Here is a 19,586-nt window from a genome sequence, read left to right on the forward strand (position 1 = left end):
GGGCCTGGACTGCACTCCTGAACCCGTCCCCTCGTTCGTTCTGACGACAGTCCTGGGGGTGAGAGGCACAGTGCCTGTTCTGCAGACAAGGAAGAGGAGAGCTGCACTGTGGGGGCTCGCAACCACAGGCGGCCGGGCAGGCTCCAGGGTGCCCGCCCCGAAGGGCTGGCCTGTGGCACTCACACCTCAGTGTACCCTTGCTCTGAGGGCACCACACACGTCTGTGAAGACTCACTGGACTGTGAGACTCTGAAAAAGCCTCTATGTGGCTGATAAAGGTCTTACAGGCACATAATGTGTTCCTCATGCCCACTGTGTTCTGTCGCTGCACGAGCGATCGCCTTGTTCAGACGTGCCGGGAGCATTGTGAACCGCTCCGTGCTCGGCAGAGGAGGCCTGAGACAATGGGGGTTGGGGGCCAACGGGAGCACCGAGCAGGGAGTTGGGCCCCCCACCTGCTGCCCCGGGGAGACCAGTGACCAGGCCACGGTGGCCGAGCTCTAGAGCCCCTCGCGAGGCCAGAGGCTGACGGCCACGCGTTGATTCTGGATTGATTCGGCTTGGCTGTCTCGTAGCCCCACGCAGACAGGATGTCTCCGAGAAGGGAAGAGTTCTGTTTGATTTTGTGACTTTTTCTTTATCGTCGTTGAGTCAACTCTGGCTATAGCTCTGCTCTTTTAAAAACTCAGGGTGACGTCTGTAAAGTGGGAATCGTCACAGTGCCGTTTCAAAGCTCCACTTCCAGGACTAGGTTTTGCCCATAATAAGCTTGGGCTTCATATAGTTGCGTCTCTTATTTGACAGTTGTTTCAATGATCTGCTGCTGTGTAACCACCCCAAGACTTAAGGGCTTAAAACTACAACTGAGTTATCACTGGGATTCTTCGAGTCAGGACTCAGCAGGGACGTGCCAGCCGGCGCAGCCCGCTGGGCTCTGGAGGGTCCAGGGGGCCCTGGGCTCTGGCTCTTGGCTACGGCCCCCCGGGTCCACCTCTGTGTGGTCTGCCCTGCGTGAGATTTCTCCTCCTTCAGTGGCTTATTCAGAGCTTCAGAGGACCTCACTGAGGCTCCTTAAGCTGCACCTAGAACTTCGTTGCTGTGCCATGCCCACCACATTCTCGAGGTCAGAGCATGTTCACAGGCAGCTCTGTATCCAGGGGAGGCACGTAAGTGCTAGATCCTGGTAGAGGTGAGGCCTGTCCCCGCACACAGGCCGTCCAGGATCATGGAGGGAGTCCCCTGTACTGCTGGCCTTGAGCTCCGTGTTGGAGAACCCTCAGCACACTCCCTGAAGGGGCAGGTCTCAAAGGCGCCCAGGACCCAGGCAGGAGGGCCCCACTCTGGTTACCCACCTGGGATCAGCAAGTGTTTTCTGCTAAGCGCTAGAGAGAAAATGTTTTGGGTTTTGCCTTCATCTAAATTTTAGATTTCGCCAATTTGAGCAACTGTTCCTGCCAAAAGGCTCAAAGACTGATCATCTTTTTAACATTTTTCCATTTGCATTTAAACAATTTAAAACCATGCTCGGCTCCCAGGCTGCACACGGAGGGCTCGCTGGATGTGGGCTGCGTGCAGGCCAAGGTAGACGTCCCCTCCCTTACAGCGCCCTCTTCGGCCTCCTCAGTTGGAGTCCCTCCCTACAGCTCTGGGGTCCACAGGGCCAGAGGGACCCGCCACCCGCTCTGAGAATCCCTTCCAGGGTGGAGCCCTGGGTCTCCCCCACCCCCTGCATGTCCCTACTTAGGAGCTCGCCAGGCCCTGGCCGCCCCCGTGGATACAGGAGATGCGTCCGGTGCAAGGTGGCTTGATTAAAACTCAGCCTCTGTTACTGTATCATATTCTTAGTGCATCTCGCTGTGAGAAGGTTCTTGAAAATTTCGTGTTGGGAGAAGAGAAAGAATCTGAAGCTGTCCCGTTCTTTTGATGCAACAGGAAACGTGAAAGTTAGTTTGGCATGGGGCTAAAGAGGCTGTGGGGCCCAGGGCAACTGGGATGGTGTTTCTCCAGCCCTGGTTGTTCCACAGTCAGCTTCCCGCCTTATCCCTTGACGAGTAAATGTTACAGAGGAGCTGGAGAGAGATTGGCCAAAGTACGAGCTTAGAGCTTTACCACAGAGCCTTGAAATGGGGGTGCTTTCTCCCTGGGTAACTGTGTGCTTGGTGCCTCATCCGAGGACCGCTGACGGCCCGCTAGAGCACACTCCAGAGCCAGACGCACCAGGTGTGTGGGCGCGGGGTCTTCCCACCAGATCAGAAGTCTGGCGGTTTATTCAGAATTTTACGTGTGCCTCCTTCAGAATCAGCACAGCCCCTGTGGAAGACAGTTTGCAGTTTCTTACAAAGCTAAACAGTCTTCACCGTACGGTCCTGCCTTCTTGCGCCTAAGTGTTTACCCAGACGAACTGAGAACGTGTGTCTGCCAAAAGCCTGCACACACGTGTTTACAGCAGCTTTAGTCGTAGTGACCAAACCCTGGGTGCTGGCGAGACGCCCTCCCGCAGGTGAGCGAGTAAATAAACTGCGACACGTCTGGACGGTGGAACATTATTCAACACTAAAGAGAGGAGCTCTCAAGGCCTGAAAAACCTGGGAGAGCCTCGGTGCATACGACCAAGTGAAAGAAGCCAACCCGAAAACGCTGCTCACTGTGTGCGCTCAGCTCTCGGCGTCTGGAAGAGGCAAAACTAGGAAGACCGTGAAAAAGATGAGTCATTGCCGTGGTCCGGGGAGGGGGGACAGGGCACAGAGGGGTCTGAGGACGCAGAGACTCTCGAGTACGGTAATGGCACACGTCATGGTACATTTTCAAAAACCCGTAGGACGCACAGGCCAAGAGCGAGCCCTGATGTAAACCTGGGTTCAGGGGACAACGAGGTGCGGCTGCAGGTCCGTCGGCTCTAACAAAGGAGCACCGTGGTCCAGACGTCCCGGGTTCAAGTCCCAGCTTTGCGCCTGACTGGCTGTTCAGCCTGAGGCTGAACTAAGCTACTTAACCTATCTGTACCTCCTTCTTCATCTTTGAAATGGGCTGCTCCTACTGCCGGCGTCTCATGAGGGCTCCATGTGCCGACAGAGAGGAGACCCCGGCCCTTGGTCAAATTCCTGATGGTTGCTGCTCTCAACTGCATCTGAAGCCGCACACGCTGCCCCCGATTCCATGAAGGCCTGTCTGCTTCGGGCAGGTTGTGCAGCCCCAGCCCAGGACGCTGGGGGTGGGGGTGGTCCTGGAGCGACATCCTTCCAGCTGCCACCAGCCTGTGGCCTCCTAAGAGGCCAGGGCTGCCCCCTGCCCCTGCCCCTTCCTCCCACGTCCTGAGCCCAGGCTGGCAGAAAGCCGTTCATACTCTGCTTACAAGACAGGCAACATCCCGACACCCCCGAACACGTGGCTTGAGGGGCTATAGTAACAGTCACAATGACAGACAGCCGTGGAGCTGGTGTCCGGGCCCCAGGGCCGCCTCTGCCTCCCGTGTGCCGCTGGGAGGCTGCCGGCTCCAGCCTTCCTGCGAGCCTGCCTTTCCTGTCGTGAGTTTCCTGTGACGGGAACCATATCGCCAGGGCAGTCCCTCACTGGGGTCTGCAGGGCACCAGGCATCTCCCGGGCTGGGCTGTGCTCCCAGTGCCAGAGACCCTGCACCCGTCCCCTTGGGGACAGACCCAAGACAGCCTCCCGTCCACGCTGTGGTCCCTGAGCAACGGCCTCAGCCCAGAGCTGGCTTCCTGGGTGGGTGGGAGCATGGCACCGGACTGGATGGTGGGAGCTGGTAGGACTCAGAGTCTGGGCCAGCCCCGCCAGGAGGAATAAAATGCAAGCCAGAACTGCCTTCAAGTAGCCATGTGTCTGAAAAAAGAGGGGAAGTTAGTTCTAATATATCTTATTGAACCCAGCATATCCAAAGTGAACAATTCTCCACGGGCTAGTCTGCATTTGGGGGTTTTGCACCCAGAGCGCATCTCCGTTTGCACAGCTGCTTCTCAGAGGCTCAGAGCCGCGCATGGCCGAGCGGCTGCTCAGGGGGGCAGTGCGGGTCTCCTGGCTCACAGGGCTGGGAACCGGTGCCCTAGGCCTGTGCTTCTGGGTGCTCGGCTGTTTCGTGGGCTCCTTCTCTAGCCAGTTCCCCTTTGCAGAGAGGTAGAGATGTTTTTAATAGCAGCTCACTGGGGGCAAAGTCTGCTTCTTGCTAAACGACGGTGTGTGGCGCTGAGGTCACCACCTCCCTGGCAGCTCAGATCTTAGAGCCGTCTCATCCCATCCAGGGCGAAGCCGGGGTGATCAACTCTCAGGGTCCCCAGGAGGAAATGCTCCCGCTAACCCCTAAGGCCATCCTGTTACTAACACCCGCAGGTGCTGTGGGGTTCAGAGCAGCCTCGGGCGCTCCGAGCAGGGCTGGCTGGCCGGCACCAGGGGCTGACCAAGGCCGTCGCCTCGGAGGACGCAGCAGGGTTCTCAGCACCAGTCAGGAGACCTTAACTCTGTGGATGTGGACCGCACGGAGCAAGTCAATACAAGAGTCAGAACAAACAGCACTGAAAGCTTCAGGTGGCCTTAGGGTGTGTGGATCATTCTGGCCAGAGTCAGAGTTCCACACCCTGGACTTCTGACAATTCCCCGAACTTGGGGGCACCTTCCAGGCCCCGGAGCAGGCAGGCCTGGGTGGTGAGAGGCTCGGATGTGTGTGGAAGTGGAGTCCGAGGTAAAGCTGGTTCCCTACCCAGGCCACACTTCGGCCTTGTGGGTCACACAGCAGCACAGCCTGTGTTCAAAATAAACAAAAACCGAAATAGATAAACAGCAGTTTTCCTATACAGCTCAGAGAGCTATATTCAACATTCTATAATAACCTAAATGGAAAGGAATTTAAAAAAACGTAGATATACACGTGTGTGTGTGTGTGTGTGTGTGTGTGCGCACGCACGTGTGGTCTCCCCTGGTGGCTCAGATGGTTAAAAACCCGCCATTTGATATCTGGGCCAGGAAGATCCCCGGAGCAGGGCATGGCAACCCACTCCAGTATTCTTGCTTGGAGAATCCCATGGACCGAGGAACCTGGTGCGCTACAGTCCGTGAGGTCACAAAAGAGTCAGACATGACTGAAGTGACTTAGCACAAACGCACGCATATATATGTAGCAGAATCACTTTGCTGTATACCTGGAGCTAACACAATATTGTAAATCAACTACCCTTCTATTACAAATTCTTTAAAAAAAAAAAACACTAAAACACTGGTTAATGAGAACAGATTGCAGGGCCTCGCTTTAATATAGTTACAAGAGCAAATTTTACTCAAGGGCTTTTGAAATATAGTTACGACAACCGGAATGATGATTTTGAATCTCGTTAAACTAATCCTCAGAGCCCTTTGATTCATATTTTACTAATCCCAGTGCGAGTGGTTCCATGTATTTGAAAGCCATAAATTGTAGTTTTAAAACAAATATGTCAATATTCAGAGCACCACTCATTATCTGTTTGGTTTCAGGCATCTCGCTTCTATCCCCTAAAATCTGAGCCAGCAGTCATTGCTGGCTCCCTGGGCACACAGTGGGCAGTGTGTCTCACACACTGGGAGCCGGGCAAGTGAGCCCTCCTCTCCCAGCCAGGATCTGTGGTTCCTCTACTCACCCAGGTCAGGCCATCGGGGACTGGTAGGACTCCAGCATTTCATGTCATTAGGGAATAAACTAGGGACACATTTTGGTAGGGTTTTTTGTGCTTTTCATGTTTGTACTTTCTGAGTTTTCAGAGAAGAACAGTCTTCAAGAGAAACTAAGGCTTCTCTGCAGGTCCCTCTGGCTCTCCTTGTCTTGCTGAGGAAACGAGCTCTGAAGCTACCGCATCCGAACATGCGCCCCCTATTCCCACCCACACGGAGCCAGGAACATGTCCTCCTCACGCCCCAGCGAGAAATAGTAACTATTTAAAGGAATAGGGTGGGCCGATACGCAGGAAGTTAGCTTATGTCCCAGGACATTTGCTTAGACATAGGGGAAACATAGCCTAGGGCACCCCAGAGTCCACTGGAACACCGCAGAGTCCACTGGGACACCCCAGAGTCCTCTAGGGCACCCTGGAGTCCACTAGAGCATCCCAGAATCCTCTAGGGCACCCCGGAGTCCTCTAGGGCATCCCAGGGTCCTCTAGGGCACCCCGGAGTCCTCTAGGGCAACCCCAGAGTGCTCTAGGGCATCCCAGGGTCCTCTAGGGCACCCCCAAGTCCTCTAGGGCAACCCCGGAGTGCTCTAGGGCATCCCAGGGTCCTCTAGGGCACCCCGGAGTCCTCTAGGGCATCCCAGGGCCCTCTAGGGCACCCCAGAGTCCTCTAGGGCACCCTGGAGTCCTCTAGGGCATCCCAGGGTCCTCTAGGGCACCCCAGGGTCCTCTAGGGCACCCTGGAGTCCTCTAGGGCATCCCAGGGTCCTCTAGGGCACCCCAGAGTCCTCTAGAGCACCCTGGAGTCCTCTAGGGCACCCCAGGGTCCTCTAGGGCACCCCAGAGTCCTCTAGAGCACCCTGGAGTCCTCTAGGGCACCCCAGGGTCCTCTAGGGCACCCCAGGGTCCTCTAGGGCACCCTGGAGTCCTCTAGGGCATCCCAGGGTCCTCTAGGGCACCCCAGGGTCCTCTAGGGCATCCCAGGGTCCTCTAGGGCACCCAGGGTCCTCTAGGGCACCCCAGAGTCCTCTAGAGCACCCTGGAGTCCTCTAGGGCATCCCAGGGTCCTCTAGGGCACCCCAGAGTCCTCTAGAGCACCCTGGAGTCCTCTAGGGCATCCCAGGGTCCTCTAGGGCATCCCAGAATCCTCTAGGGCACCCCAGGGTCCTCTAGGGCACCCCGGAGTCCTCTAGGGCATCCCAGTGTCCTCTAGGGCACCCCAGAATCCTCTAGGGCATCCCAGAATCCTCTAGGGCATCCCAGGGTCCTCTAGGGCACCCCAGAATCCTCTAGGGCATCCCAGAATCCTCTAGGGCATCCCAGGGTCCCCTAGGGCACCCCAGAATCCTCTAGGGCATCCCAGAATCCTGTAGGGCACCCCAGAATCCTCTAGGGGATCCCAGGGTCCCCTAGGGCACCCCAGAATCCTCTAGGGCATCCCAGAATCCTGTAGGGCACCCCAGAATCCTCTAGGGCACCCCAGAATCCTCTAGGGCACCCCGGAGTCCAGTTTGTCTGCAGAGCTGCAGGTGTTCGTGCTGAGCACCTGTTGGAACCCTCCACCCGAGTCCTGGGGCGTGACCACAGTCAGCAACGTGTGTGCTTAGGCCTGCAGCCTACCTGCGAGGCAGCGTCTTAGAAATCCGAGTCAGTACTACCCCCTTTCCCAGGGTGGGGCAGGGGGCCTAGAGCCGCCTGCACGTCCAAGAGTCTCCAGCGGGTAGAGGGGCGGGCAGGGGACAAGGTCTCCAGGCCCATCACCAGCTGCGACCAGTCGTTTCATTTTACTCAAGTATCTAACCCAAATCTAAGAGGTCACGTGTCATGTTGCACCCACAGACACATCTCTGAGGCACATGGCCGTGCACACACTCACTTCTAACTGAAGGACACTTTGTAACTAACCCTCAGACCTTGTAGGCCAGGGAACAATGTTAGCAACAGTCCTCTAACACCATCCAACCTCAAGACTGTATTCTAGTTTTACTAACTTTTTTTTACAGTTGGTTTGAATCAAGATTCAGACAAGGTCCAGCTCGTACATTTGATTATATTTTGCGTCTCTCTTCAAGACACTTCGAAATGTCAGTCCTGCAGGTGCCTCAGGCCTGTTGTGCAGCACAAGGAAACTGGAATTCCTCTTGATCCTTCTCCTCCTCCTCGTCACCATCTTTATTATTTTCAGCAAAGTTCTGTGACACAGTTAGTCTCCAGGCGGGTTCGGAAGAAGAGTCCAACGGGTCCAGAGCTCTCGTGGGGCAAAAGGATCCCTTCAAACCCAACGGCAAGCATCGTCACCACCTCGTGTGGAGAACAGAGTGTAAATGCCTGCACGCTTGCCTTCCCTGTTCGCTCACCAAATGCAGTCGATGTGTTTGCCTTCTCACAGATAATCGCCTATCAGCCGTATGGGAAGTCCGTGGACTGGTGGGCCTACGGCGTCCTGTTGTACGAGATGTTGGCTGGGCAGGTGAGTTTCGCATGTTTCACGCTCGTGTGAGGCCGCGAGGCGTGACGGCTGCAGGTCTGTTGGGCCAAGGTCATGGGATGCGGCCGATTCCAGTCGGACTTCCCTGATCCTGGCCAGAGCGGGAGAAATGGTGCCAAGCTCATCTTCTGATCGTAAAAACCCAATTCGCGGGGTGCAGACAGGGCAGCTTTCTCGTCACCCACTGAAGCCCCTGCACGGTGAGAATAGCAGCCGCCTGCTGCGCTTCCGTGTCTCAGCCAGGGCCGGGGTGAGGTGCACAGCTTGGTTCTCCAGAAACCACCAGCTGCTGCATGTGCGGAGACAGAGTCGTTGTCAAAGGAAGATGTTAGTTAGGCCTGAAGAGGTGTTTCAATAGCTTCTCCGTCTGCCCTTATCTCTCCCTGGGCAATTCATTGTAATTTTCATAGAAGTCAGCGAGGCTGAACCTCCAGTTGAGAAAAGGAAGACTAGGCTCCTCTTGGCCGCGTGACCCAGGTCAGATCACCAAGGGCACCGCTGCCCAAGTCCCTCTTTCTAAGGTGTGGCTTCCTGTCCGTGTCACTAGGCTCAGGACACGAGCCGCCATTGGCAGACGACCCCCGCAAGCCGCAAGTGGGTTAGCAGCAACAGGGGCAGGTCCGTCTCAGGGTCTTGGGGCAGGCCTGTGGGCAGGGAGCTCAGCCCGCAGTCGTCCACGGACCACGCTATTCCCGGCTGTGGCTCCACCATCTAGGGCCTCGGGTTCCACCGCTGCATCCTCCTTACTCAACTGGCTGGTGGAGAGAGGGGGACAGAGTGTTGAGGGGCCAGCCTGGAGCCCACATGCATCTCTCCTGCCTGCACTGTGCCAGCCACAGGCCCCCAAGAGCCAGAGGGCTGGCAGAGGGCTGGCCACGAGCTCGGCATGGGGCTGCGGGGCTGGGGAGCCCCAGGCACGTCTCAGCCGTTTCTACCCATGATTCTGTCCCGGGCAGCTTCCGATGACCTCTCAGCCCTCCAGGGGCTTCCCTGGTGGCTCAGCTGGTAAAGAATCCACCTGCAATGTGGGAGACCTGGGTTTGATCCCTGGGTTGGGAAGATCCCCTGGAGAAGGGAAAGGCTTCCCACCCAGTAGTCTGGCCTGGAGAATTCCATGGACTCTATAGTCCACGGGGTCACAAAGAGTCAGACACGACTGAGCGACTTTCTCTTTCCTGTCAGCCTCCGAGTGTGCTGAGGAGCTTGCCCTCCGTAGCTAAGAGCCTTCGTAGGAGAAAATGTAAATAAATACCCCCAAAGAAGTCTCTGAATCTTTGTTCTTGGGAAAGAGTCACCCTTTCTGACAAGTCACTTCCATCAATTCACTTAGTATCCATTCAATGCGGATGTATTAAATGTGCCTGGTGAAGGTTCTGAGAAGCACACAGACCTGACCTTCAGGAAGCCTGCAATCTAGAGAGACCGTAGATGAGGAGCGTTTGCCGCTTGGCATCGGCAGGGACTGGTTCCCGGACCCCGACCGCCGGGTCCCTGGGGGGGACTGGCTCCCGGACCCCACAGACCACTGGGTTCCTGGGGGGGACTAGTTCACGGACCCCACAGACAGCCAGGTTCCTGGGGGGACTGGCTCCCGCTGGGTCCCTGGGAGGCGCGAGTCCCGGTGTAGACCGTGCGGTGTCTGCGCAGGCCGCGCGTGTCCTTCCGTGTTACTCAGTACACCCGACACGGTGCAAGTGCTACATGCGTGGTTGTGAATACCGTATCAACGGTCTGTGTTTGCTGAAAGCCTAAAGCGCTGTAAGTGCTACGTATGTAGCTGTAAATACAGGATCGATGCTCTGTGTTTGCCAGTGTGGCAATTTCAGGTTTTCCTTTTCCTGTATGCGTTTATTTTTGGCCATCCTGCCTGGCTTGTGGGATATTAGTGTCCCAGCAGGGATCAAACCCGGGTGCTGGTGGTGAAAGCACCACGTCCTAACCACTGGATGGCCAGAGAATCCTGAGTTTTGCTTTTTAAAATGTTTTGGACTTTTGTTTCACTTTCGATCTGCGGTTGGTTGACTGTAATAGCAATAAACTCAGAAGAGATTAAGAACAGGTTAATGGATTAATTATAATTTATTTGCAAATTGTTACAAGCATTACTCAAAAGCATTTTCCCTAAAGATTTTTGGGGTTGCCCAGGGCAAGATAATTAAAGGGACAGAGGAAAAAATGGAAAACACACTCAACCACCAACCTAATTAAAAGTAATCAGCCCACGAGTGTGCAGCCCGCGTGTGCAAGGAGCCGGCTGTTCCCTGGCACTGAGCGGCATCTGCGGGCCCGAGGGGTGAGCCTCTCAGCCTAAGTCGCCCCCTCCCCCTCTTTTCCGCACCAGCCTCCGTTCGACGGCGAGGACGAGGACGAGCTGTTCCAGTCCATCATGGAGCACAACGTCTCGTACCCCAAGTCCTTGTCCAAGGAGGCCGTGTCCATCTGCAAAGGGGTGAGTCACAGGCCGGAGATGCCTCCTGGCACGTCTCAGAGGCATCCTGGGGGGCCACGTGCCCACGCCCCCGGGTTTCAGGTGGCGCCTTTCTTGTGACAGCGTGTGCTTTTGTGAACCACGAGTCTTGGGTTCAGAGCATTTTGGTCCAGGCAGCAAGCAGGCATGTGATGCTGGCCTGCAACACCTCGAGCACACACCAGGTGCAGCGACTGTGCCTTTAACAAGCTTGTTATTTGGCTGTGCCGGGTCTTAGTTGCGGCCCAGGGGCTCTCGATCTGGGGATCTGGGCGCAGAGCAGCCAGAGGGCGCCCACCCACCCCAGCGTTGTTCCGATGGATCTGTTTGCTCCTGTCTTTTTTCCGTTGTACTGATCGTAGCGCGTGTTTCAGGCCTCAGTGTGCTGGTCTGACCGTCGCACAGTGTGAAAGGGCTCCCGCAGCCGACGTCGCTCAGCCGTCACCTCACGTCACCTTTTTTACTTTGGTGAGAGCGCTCCGGCTCGGCTGTCAGCGGGGATCGGTACACAGTCCGGGACTGCACGGCAGCCCCCGTGTTGCCCTGTCCCACGCGAGAGCCTCTTTCTCCCCCGCCTCTAGCTGATGACCAAGCACCCCGGGAAGCGGCTGGGCTGCGGGCCCGAGGGCGAGCGGGATGTGCGGGAGCATGCCTTCTTCCGGAGGATCGACTGGGAGAAGCTGGAGAACCGCGAGATCCAGCCACCCTTCAAGCCCAAAGTGGTGAGTTGGTGCCCGGCCCTTCTTCCTGGGGTCCCGGGGCTTTCTTCTGGAGGGAGGGGGCTGGTGACCCCCCGGCCTCTGCAGTTCCCAGTGGGCCTCAGTCGTGTGGCCCCCATGCCCTCCGTAGGCAGCAGAGCTGCCCCCATGCGATGTGAGAACCAGGGCAGGACCTCCTGTCTTGGCCTCACAGGACCCCTTGGGTGCATGCAGCTCTCCTGGCCTGGCCTCGGCCAACAGGGGCCCCAAAGCATAAGGAGGCCTCAGCCAGCCCACCGGCAGGCCTGGGGATGGTCCGCACCCTGGCCAGGCCCCTGCCCCAAGGACTGTGTCCGCCCATCTCCAGCATGGTGCCTTGGCTTCCATTCTTACTGTATGACCTCCCCTCGGCCCTGTTCCTTGTTCGTTTACAAATTCGTCCGTTTAACCCTCACAACAACCCAGCGAGGTGGCGATCATGGTCCCCAGTTTACAGTCCAGAACACTGAGGCACAGAGAGGCTGACTCACTTGCTCGAGGACACACAGCTGCTAGGTGGTGGAACCAGGACGCAGCTCCGGTGTTCTGGTCCCAGGATCTTTCCCCGTTGCACATGGCTGCATCTTCACACCCCATCTCAGCCGGGAGAGGGGCTCCCAGAGCGCCGGGGAGCAGCCCTGCTCACAGGCGGCATCAGGAGCGTCCACGGGGCTGGTTCAGCCCGAATCTGTCTCCTCCGACAGGGGCCGCCTGAGCCTGCACAGGGACCCTCCCGGGACGCTAAGGTAGCCCCTGGGGGGCTTGTGGCTTTCTCAGAGCAGCAGCTTTCTCATCCAATCTGCTTATGTGTCCTCTCCTCCAAGAATAAAACTGCTGCTGGTGAGCCCACGGATTTTATTTTTCCAAGATATTTTTAGCACAAACTAAAGAAAACCTGAAATTAATCGGGTCAGTTGACTTCCTCCTGAGTCATCATTTCAAGTAGGGCCCTCGTGTCTCTGCCACCCAGCTTCTCTGTAGCCGGTCCCAGCTCTGAGTCAGGAAGCTCCCGTGGGAGCAGATCCGCCTCCAGGTTGCAGAACCTGGTGTAGGAGGACGTTGGATAAAGACAGTGATGAGGGGTGCTGCAGGCAGGCTCAGTGGAGTATTCTGTCAGGGATTTTCTCTCTCCCCTTTCACATCTATGTAGGCTTCTTAAGTTAAATACGAGAGGAATTCAACAGTACACAACCTAGACGGCATATTCAAAAGCAGAGACGTTACTTTGCCAACAAACGTCCGTCTAGTCAAAGCTATGGTTTTTCCAGTTATCATGTATGGATGTGAGAGTGGGAACACAGAGAAAGCTGAGCGCCGAAGAATTGATGCTTTTGGACTGAGGTGTTGGAGAAGACTCTTGAGAGTCCATTGGACTGCAAGGATATCCAACAAGTCCATCCTAAAGGAAATCAGTCCTGAATATTCATTGGAAGGACTGAGGCTGAAGCTGAAACTCCAATACTTTGGCCACCTGATGCGAAGAACTGACTCACTGGAAAAGACCCTGATGCTGGGAAAGATTGAAGGCAGGAGGAGAAGGAGGTGACAGAGGATGAGATGGTTGGATGGCATCACCGACTCAATGGACATGAGTTTGAGTGAACTCCGGGAGTTGCTGATTGACAGGGAGGCCTGGTGGGCTGCAGTCCATGGGGTCGAAAAGAGTCGGACACGACTGAGCGACTGAACTGACCGGTACAACAGTATCCTGTGCATGCATCCTAAGTTGCTGCAGTTGTGTCCGACTCTTTGCAACCCCATGGACTGCAGCCCGCCAGGCTCCTCTGTCCATGGGATTCTCCAGGCAAGAACGCTAGAGTGGGTTGCCATGCCCTCCTCCAGGGGATCCTCCCGACCCAGGGACTGAGCCGCCTCACTTGCGTCTCCCGCACTGGCGGGCACGTTCTTCACCACCGGTGCCACCTGGGAAACCAAGGGTAGCGTCCCACTCACAGCTTAGTTTCTGAGCAGCAGCAGCGTAGAGACACGGGCTGACCCTGCTTGCGTGTTGAGCAAAGTGCAATTACTTGTCAGTCACACTCCAGAAAGAGAGGACATGCAGCCAAGTCAACCAGAATATCCATCTTCTTCTTCTCTCTGTTCTCACTTCATCTTCAGAAGAAATCATTTCTTGGCACAGCCTCCCACTCGTGGCTATGGTGGCCCCGAACTCAGACGTGGGGGGAAACATGAGGTCCTTGCTCTGGCAGCCTAGAAGGCAGGTCGCTCCCCAGGCCCACAGAACTCCCCAGAAGGGAGTTAGGCAGTTGAGCCATGATCAGTTCAGTTCAGTTCAGTCACTCAGTCGTGTCCAACTCTTTGCAACCCCATGAATCGCAGCACACCAGGCCTCCCTGTCCATCACCAACTCCTGCAGTTCACCCAGACTCACGTCCATCGACTCAGTGATGCCATCCAGCCATCTCATCCTTTGTCGTCCCCTTCTCCTCCTGCCCCCAATCCCTCCCAGCATCAGAGTCTTTTCCAATGAGTCAACTCTTCCATGAGGTGGCCAAAGTACTGCAGTTTCAGCTTTAGCATCATTCCTTCCAAAGAAATCCCAGGACTGATCTCCTTCAGAATGGACTGGTTGGATCTCCTTGCAGTCCATGGGACTCTCAAGAGTCTTCTCCAACACCACAGTTCAAAAGCATCAATTCTTCAGCACTCAGCCTTCTTCACAGTCCAACTCTCACATCCATACATGACCACAGGAAAAACCATAGCCTTGACTAGATGGACCTTTGTTGGCAAAGTAATGTCTCTGCTTTTGAATATGCTATCTAGGTTGGTCATAACTTTCCTTCCAAGGAGTAAGGGTCTTTTAATTTCATGGCTGCAGTCACCATCTGCAGTGATTTTGGAGCCCTGCAAAATAAAGTCTGACACTTTTTCCACTGTTTCCCCATCTATTTCCCATGAAGTGATGGGACCGGATGCCATGATCTTCATTTTCCGAATGTTGAGCTTTAAGCCAACTTTTTCACTCTCCACTTTCACTTTCATCAAGAGGCTTTTGAGTTCCTCTTCACTTTCTGCCATAAGGGTGGTGTCATCTGCGTATCTGAGGTGATTGATATTTCTCCTGGCAATCCTGATTCCAGCTTGTGTTTCTTCCAGTCCAGCGTTCCTCATGATTTATTCTGCAAAGAAGTTAAATAAGCAGGGTGACAATATACAGCCTTGACGTACTCCTTTTCCTATTTGGAACCAGTCTGTTGTTCCATGTCCAGTTCTATCTGTTGCTTCCTGACCTGCATACAGATTTCTCAAGAGGCAGATCAGGTGGTCTGGTATTCCCATCTCTTTCAGAATTTTCCACAGTTTATTGTGATCCACACAGTCAAAGGCTTTGGCATAGTCAGTACAGCAGAAATAGATGTTTTTCTGGAACTCTCTTGCTTTTTCCATGATCCAGCAGATGTTGGCAATTTGATCTCTGGTTCCTCTGCCTTTTCTAAAACCAGCTTGAACATCAGAAAGTTCACGGTTCACATATTGCTGAAGCCTGGCTTGGAGAATTTTGAGCATTACTTTGCTAGTGTGTGAGATGAGTACAATTGTGCGGTAGTTTGAGCATTCTTTGGCATTGCCTTTCTTTGGGATTGGGATGAAAACTGACCTTTTCCAGTCCTGTGGCCACTGCTAAGTTTTCCAAATTTGCTGGCATATTGAGTGCAGCACTTTCACAGCATCATCTTTCAGGATTTGAAATAGCTCAACTGGAATTCCATCACCTCCACTAGCTTTGTTCGTAGTGATGCTTTCTAAGGCCCACTTGACTTCACATTCCAGGATGTCTGGCTCTAGGTCAGTGATCACACCATCGTGATTATCTGGGTCGTGAAGATCTTTTTTGTACAGTTCTTCTGTGTATTCTTGCCATCTCTTCTTAATATCTTCTGCTTCTGTTAGGTCCATACCATTTCTGTCCTTTATCGAGCCCATCTTTGCATGACATGTTCCCTTGGTATCTCTAATTTTCTTGAAGAGATCTCTAGTCTTTCCCATTCTGTTGTTTTCCTCTATTTCTTTGCATTGATTGCTAAAGAAGGCTTTCTTGTCTCGTCTTGCTATTCTTTGGAACTCTGCATTCAGATGCTTATATCTTTCCTTTTCTCCTTTGCTTTTCACTTCTCTTCTTTTCACAGCTTTTTGTAAGACCTCCCCAGACAGCCATTTTGCTTTTTTGCATTTCTTTTCCGTGGGGATGGTCTTGATCCCTGTCTCCTGTACAGTGCCACGAACCTCCTTCCATAGTTCATCAGGCACTCTATCTATCAGATCTAGGCCCTTAAATCTATTTCTCACTTCCACTGTATAATCATAAGGGATTTGATTTAGGTCATACCTGAATGGGCTAGTGGTTTTCCCTCCTTTCTTCAATTTAAGTCTGCATTTGGCAATAAGGAGTTCATGATCTGAGCCACAGTCAGCTCCTGGTCTTGTTTTTGCTGACTGTATAGAGCTTCTCCATCTTTGGCTGCAAAGAATATAATCAATCTGATTTCGGTGTTGACCATCTGGTGATGTCCATGTGTAGAGTCTTCTCTTGTGTTGTTGGAAGAGGGTGTTTGTTGTGACCAGTGCATTCTCTTGGCAAAACTCTATTAGTCTTTGCCCTGCTTCATTCCGTATTCCAAGGCCAAATTTGCCTGTTACTCCAGGTGTTTCTTGACTTCCTACTTTTGCATTCCAGTCCTCTATAATGAAAAGGACATCTTTTTGGGGTGTTAGTTCAAAAGGTCTTGTAGGTCTTCATAGAACCGTTCAACTTCAGCTTCTTCAGCGTTCCTGGTTGGGGCATAGACTTGGATTACTGTGATATTGAATAGTTTGCCTTGGAAACAAACAGAGATCATTCTGTCATTTTTGAGACTGCATCCAAGTACTACATTTCAGACTCTTTTGTTGACCATGATGGGTACTCCATTTCTTCTGAGGGATTCCTACCCGCAGTCTTAGATATAAATGTCATCTGAGTTAAATTCACCCATTCCAGTCCATTTCAGTTCGCTGATTTCTAGAATGTCGACATTCACTCTTGCCATCTCTTGTTTGACCACTTCCAGTTTGCCTTGATTCATGGACCTGACATTCCAGGTTCCTATGCAATATTGCTCTTTACAGCATCGGACCTTGCTGCTATCACCAGTCACATCCACAGCTGGGTATTGTTTTTGCTTTGGCTCCATCCCTTCATTCTTTCTGGAGTTATTTCTCCACTGATCTCCAGTAGCATATTGGGCACCTACTGACCTGGGGAGTTCCTCTTTCAGTATCCTATCATTTTGCCTTTTCATACTGTTCATGGGGTTCTCAAGGCAAGAATACTGAAGTGGTTTGCCATTCCCTTCTCCAGTGGGCATGATCAGGGTGTGTTTATTTCTTTATTCCTGGAGACTTGCTGCTGCCCGGCTGGCGTTTAACCAAGCATGGGTTACAGTACTAATAAGGGGGGTGGATCAGCTGCCCCCGATTGTGAAGAAACAGCCCCGAGCTCACGACAGAAGCAAGAATCATGGAGCAGAGCCCCAAACCTGCAGGGGCCGGGGGGAGGGGCGGGGCCTGGGTGGGGGAGGAGCCGGCGGAGGGAGGGGCCTGCTGGTGGGAGCGCCAGGTGCGGGGAGCCGGCATGTGTGGACGCAGAAGAGGACGAGGCTGGAGAAGATGCAGAAGGGCGGAAGGCAGAATCACGTGCGGGCTGGATCAGGAGGAGCAGGACAGTGGACTTTCTGTCCCAAAGCCAAAGAGCGTCAGCGGGGAGGGGCCCGGTCGGGAAGTCCGGTCCGGACAGTCATCCCTACAGCAGGCGCCTGTGGGCAGCAGGGCAAGGCCTTGCCTCAGGGGACGGGCCCTCCCGCACCGGGAACAGCCCCAGGAGCGCCGATCCCACCCGCAGAAAGCCCCGTAGGCCCCGGTGCTGTCGAGGCTGCCGGATGTGTGGCCTCAGAGGGGACACGGCGGCCCTGACGTTACCCTGCAATGTGGTTCCCCAGCCTTCTCGGTAGAAAACGTGGTTCCCTCGTCCAGAGCCAACGACAGGGTCAGAGGCATTTATAGTTAAAACGCAGAGCTGAGACTTCTGTGGGCGGTGTTGTGATTTCAGAGAGAGCTGCAGGGGCACCACCCTGGCTTTTGCTGCTGACAAAATACCAGGCAAATTTATTTTTGCCAGCAGCTCTTCCTTTCCCTGTGCAGTGAGCCCAACTTTGAGAACAGCTGTGCTCCAAGCAGCGTTTAAAGCCCTGGCTGCCTTGCCTGTCAGTCTTGGTGAAGTCCGCTCATCGCTTTCATAGCAAGCGCTGCAGAGCTGACTTCCCTGAGATTTATTGGATTAAGGGCTAATAGCACTTGCCCCTCTGTGAAATCATGGTCTTGGTTATTGTAAATACCAGCAGAAAGACTTCAGGTGCCTGCAGTTATCTGCAGGGTGCAGCTGGAGATCGTTTGTGCACGTAAGCTTGGGAGGCTCCTCTTTGTTTTATTTTTACCTTTTTCTGGACCCTCCAGTGAAAAGCTTATTCCAGGATCACTGGCGGCCTTCGGAGTTGAGGTGCTCTATCCCTGGGCCGCCACGGAGCCCATCTGGAGGGAGCGGGGTCTCCAGGTGTCCTCCCGGTGCGCGTCTTCCTTCCTCCCAAAGCTACATCCCTGAAGCTGCGCCCACGTGCCTGGAAGATGTGGGATCCCACGGCCCGGCGCGCCTCGCGATGGCCCTGGGCCCCCAGGAGGCTGCAACAGAACTCGCGCTCTCAGCAGCATAAAGGGCAGGCTCTGCAGTACAGCATGGCCTGGGCTCTGTCCCGGGTCTCACGTGAACGAGGGCAGGGAGGAGAGTGGCCACGGCCATTTCCCCCAGGGTGGGGCAAGTCTGGAGGCTCAGGGGTGCACCTGCTCCCACAGCCCCCAAGGTGGGGGACCCCATGTGATGGCGGAGAGGCTGTTCCTGGAGACAGGCTGTCCCTCGTGTACTGGTTTATCTGGAAAAACCAAAGCAGAAGCAAAACCAGGCACTGTGCTGCCATGCTGTCTCCTGGAGACAAGGCAGCCACGTAGCTTCCTTTATGGAAAAAAAGTACAAAACAAGCTGGTTTCAGTTTTCTCTTAAAGGAAATACAACAAAGCAAGAACCTCAGCTTTGCCTGATGATCTGAAAGACAAAGCGGAGTCATCAAAAGAGGCTGCGTCCCAAAGACCTCATGTAAGAAGGTCCCTTTTTTGAGTTTAAAGAAGACGCTGCCCCTGAAAGGACTCGTGCCCGATTAGTAATGAGAAATGAGAGGGTCTGGGCTGCATCCCAGTGACATCCATAAACAACGAGGTATCAGGAGAGGACGGTGCAGCCACCTGCCTGGCCAGCACCCGGAGAACTCCCTGGAGGAGGAAAGCACTTTCTGTTTGTTTTTCCTGAAAAGATGAAAGGCCCGAGTCCTCATCCCTGCAGCCGCCCTCAGGAGCACATGTGAGCCTGAGACTCTCCAGTGTCATTTGCATCTTGTAGGCTTTTATCTTGATTTATTGTTCATGGTTGGATGGCTTTACCAACTCAACGGACCTGAGTTTGAGCAAGCTCCAGGAGATGGTGACGGACAGGGAAGCCTGGTTTGCTGCGGTCCATGGGGTCACAAAGAACCAAGACTAGACTGAATGATTGAACAACAATTATTCATGTGACTAAAAGGCCCGAGAACAGCGTTCATGTTTCTGTTCAGCCTGCCTACAAGAAATAACAGTTGATGTGAATATCCCAATCAGAGAGTTAACTGGTGCTTCTCTTCTTGAATCCTACCCGCCAGCACCAAGGAGCAGAACAGTTAATTCACAGGTCAGCCAGGAGCACCCACTGCACTGGAACGGTGACTAGAAATGAGTCCACAAAGTGAACGCTGAGAGATGCACCCAGGATTGACGGGGGAGCACAGAACTTTAGGAACAGGGCTGCCTGTGTCAGGTGGCCTTTCTTGAGAAATTACTGTTATTATTTTATCTAAAGGAGATGGAAAACAGAAAAGAACTTTCATCTGGACGGTGATAAGACATACAGTCAGATTCGCCTCAAAGTCCTTTATCACACAGGGTCCTCAGTTTGTTTAGGTAGTCTGATGATGGTTTTACTATCTAAGTTAGTGCAGTGTTCTAGTGTTTTTTATTTATTTTGAAATAATCATAACTTGAGACTTACAGAAGAGCTGCAGAGATTGCTGAATCCCCTTTCCCTGGACCCCCTAAGTGTTAACCTC

The 19,586-nt window shown here is 53.9% G+C and overlaps 1 protein-coding gene across 3 annotated transcripts in view; it reads left to right on the forward strand.

The window, feature by feature from the left end:
• PRKCA (protein kinase C alpha) overlaps nucleotides 1-19,586 on the forward strand; it is a 302,229-nt gene that overhangs the window by 272,076 nt on the left and 10,567 nt on the right. For 2 of the 3 annotated variants that reach the window (XM_061393059.1, XM_061393060.1), the window contains exons 14-16: nucleotides 8,041-8,121; nucleotides 10,481-10,588; nucleotides 11,188-11,328. In XM_061393059.1, the coding sequence (XP_061249043.1) occupies nucleotides 8,041-8,121; nucleotides 10,481-10,588; nucleotides 11,188-11,328 (330 nt within the window). Of the gene's footprint in view, nucleotides 1-8,040; nucleotides 8,122-10,480; nucleotides 10,589-11,187; nucleotides 11,329-11,769; nucleotides 12,197-19,586 lie in introns of those variants that run through there. The other variant, XM_061393061.1, reaches the window with a different exon arrangement.

The sequence above is a fragment of the Bos javanicus genome, chromosome 19 (genome assembly GCF_032452875.1).
Source record: "Bos javanicus breed banteng chromosome 19, ARS-OSU_banteng_1.0, whole genome shotgun sequence".
NCBI lineage: Eukaryota > Metazoa > Chordata > Mammalia > Artiodactyla > Bovidae > Bos > Bos javanicus.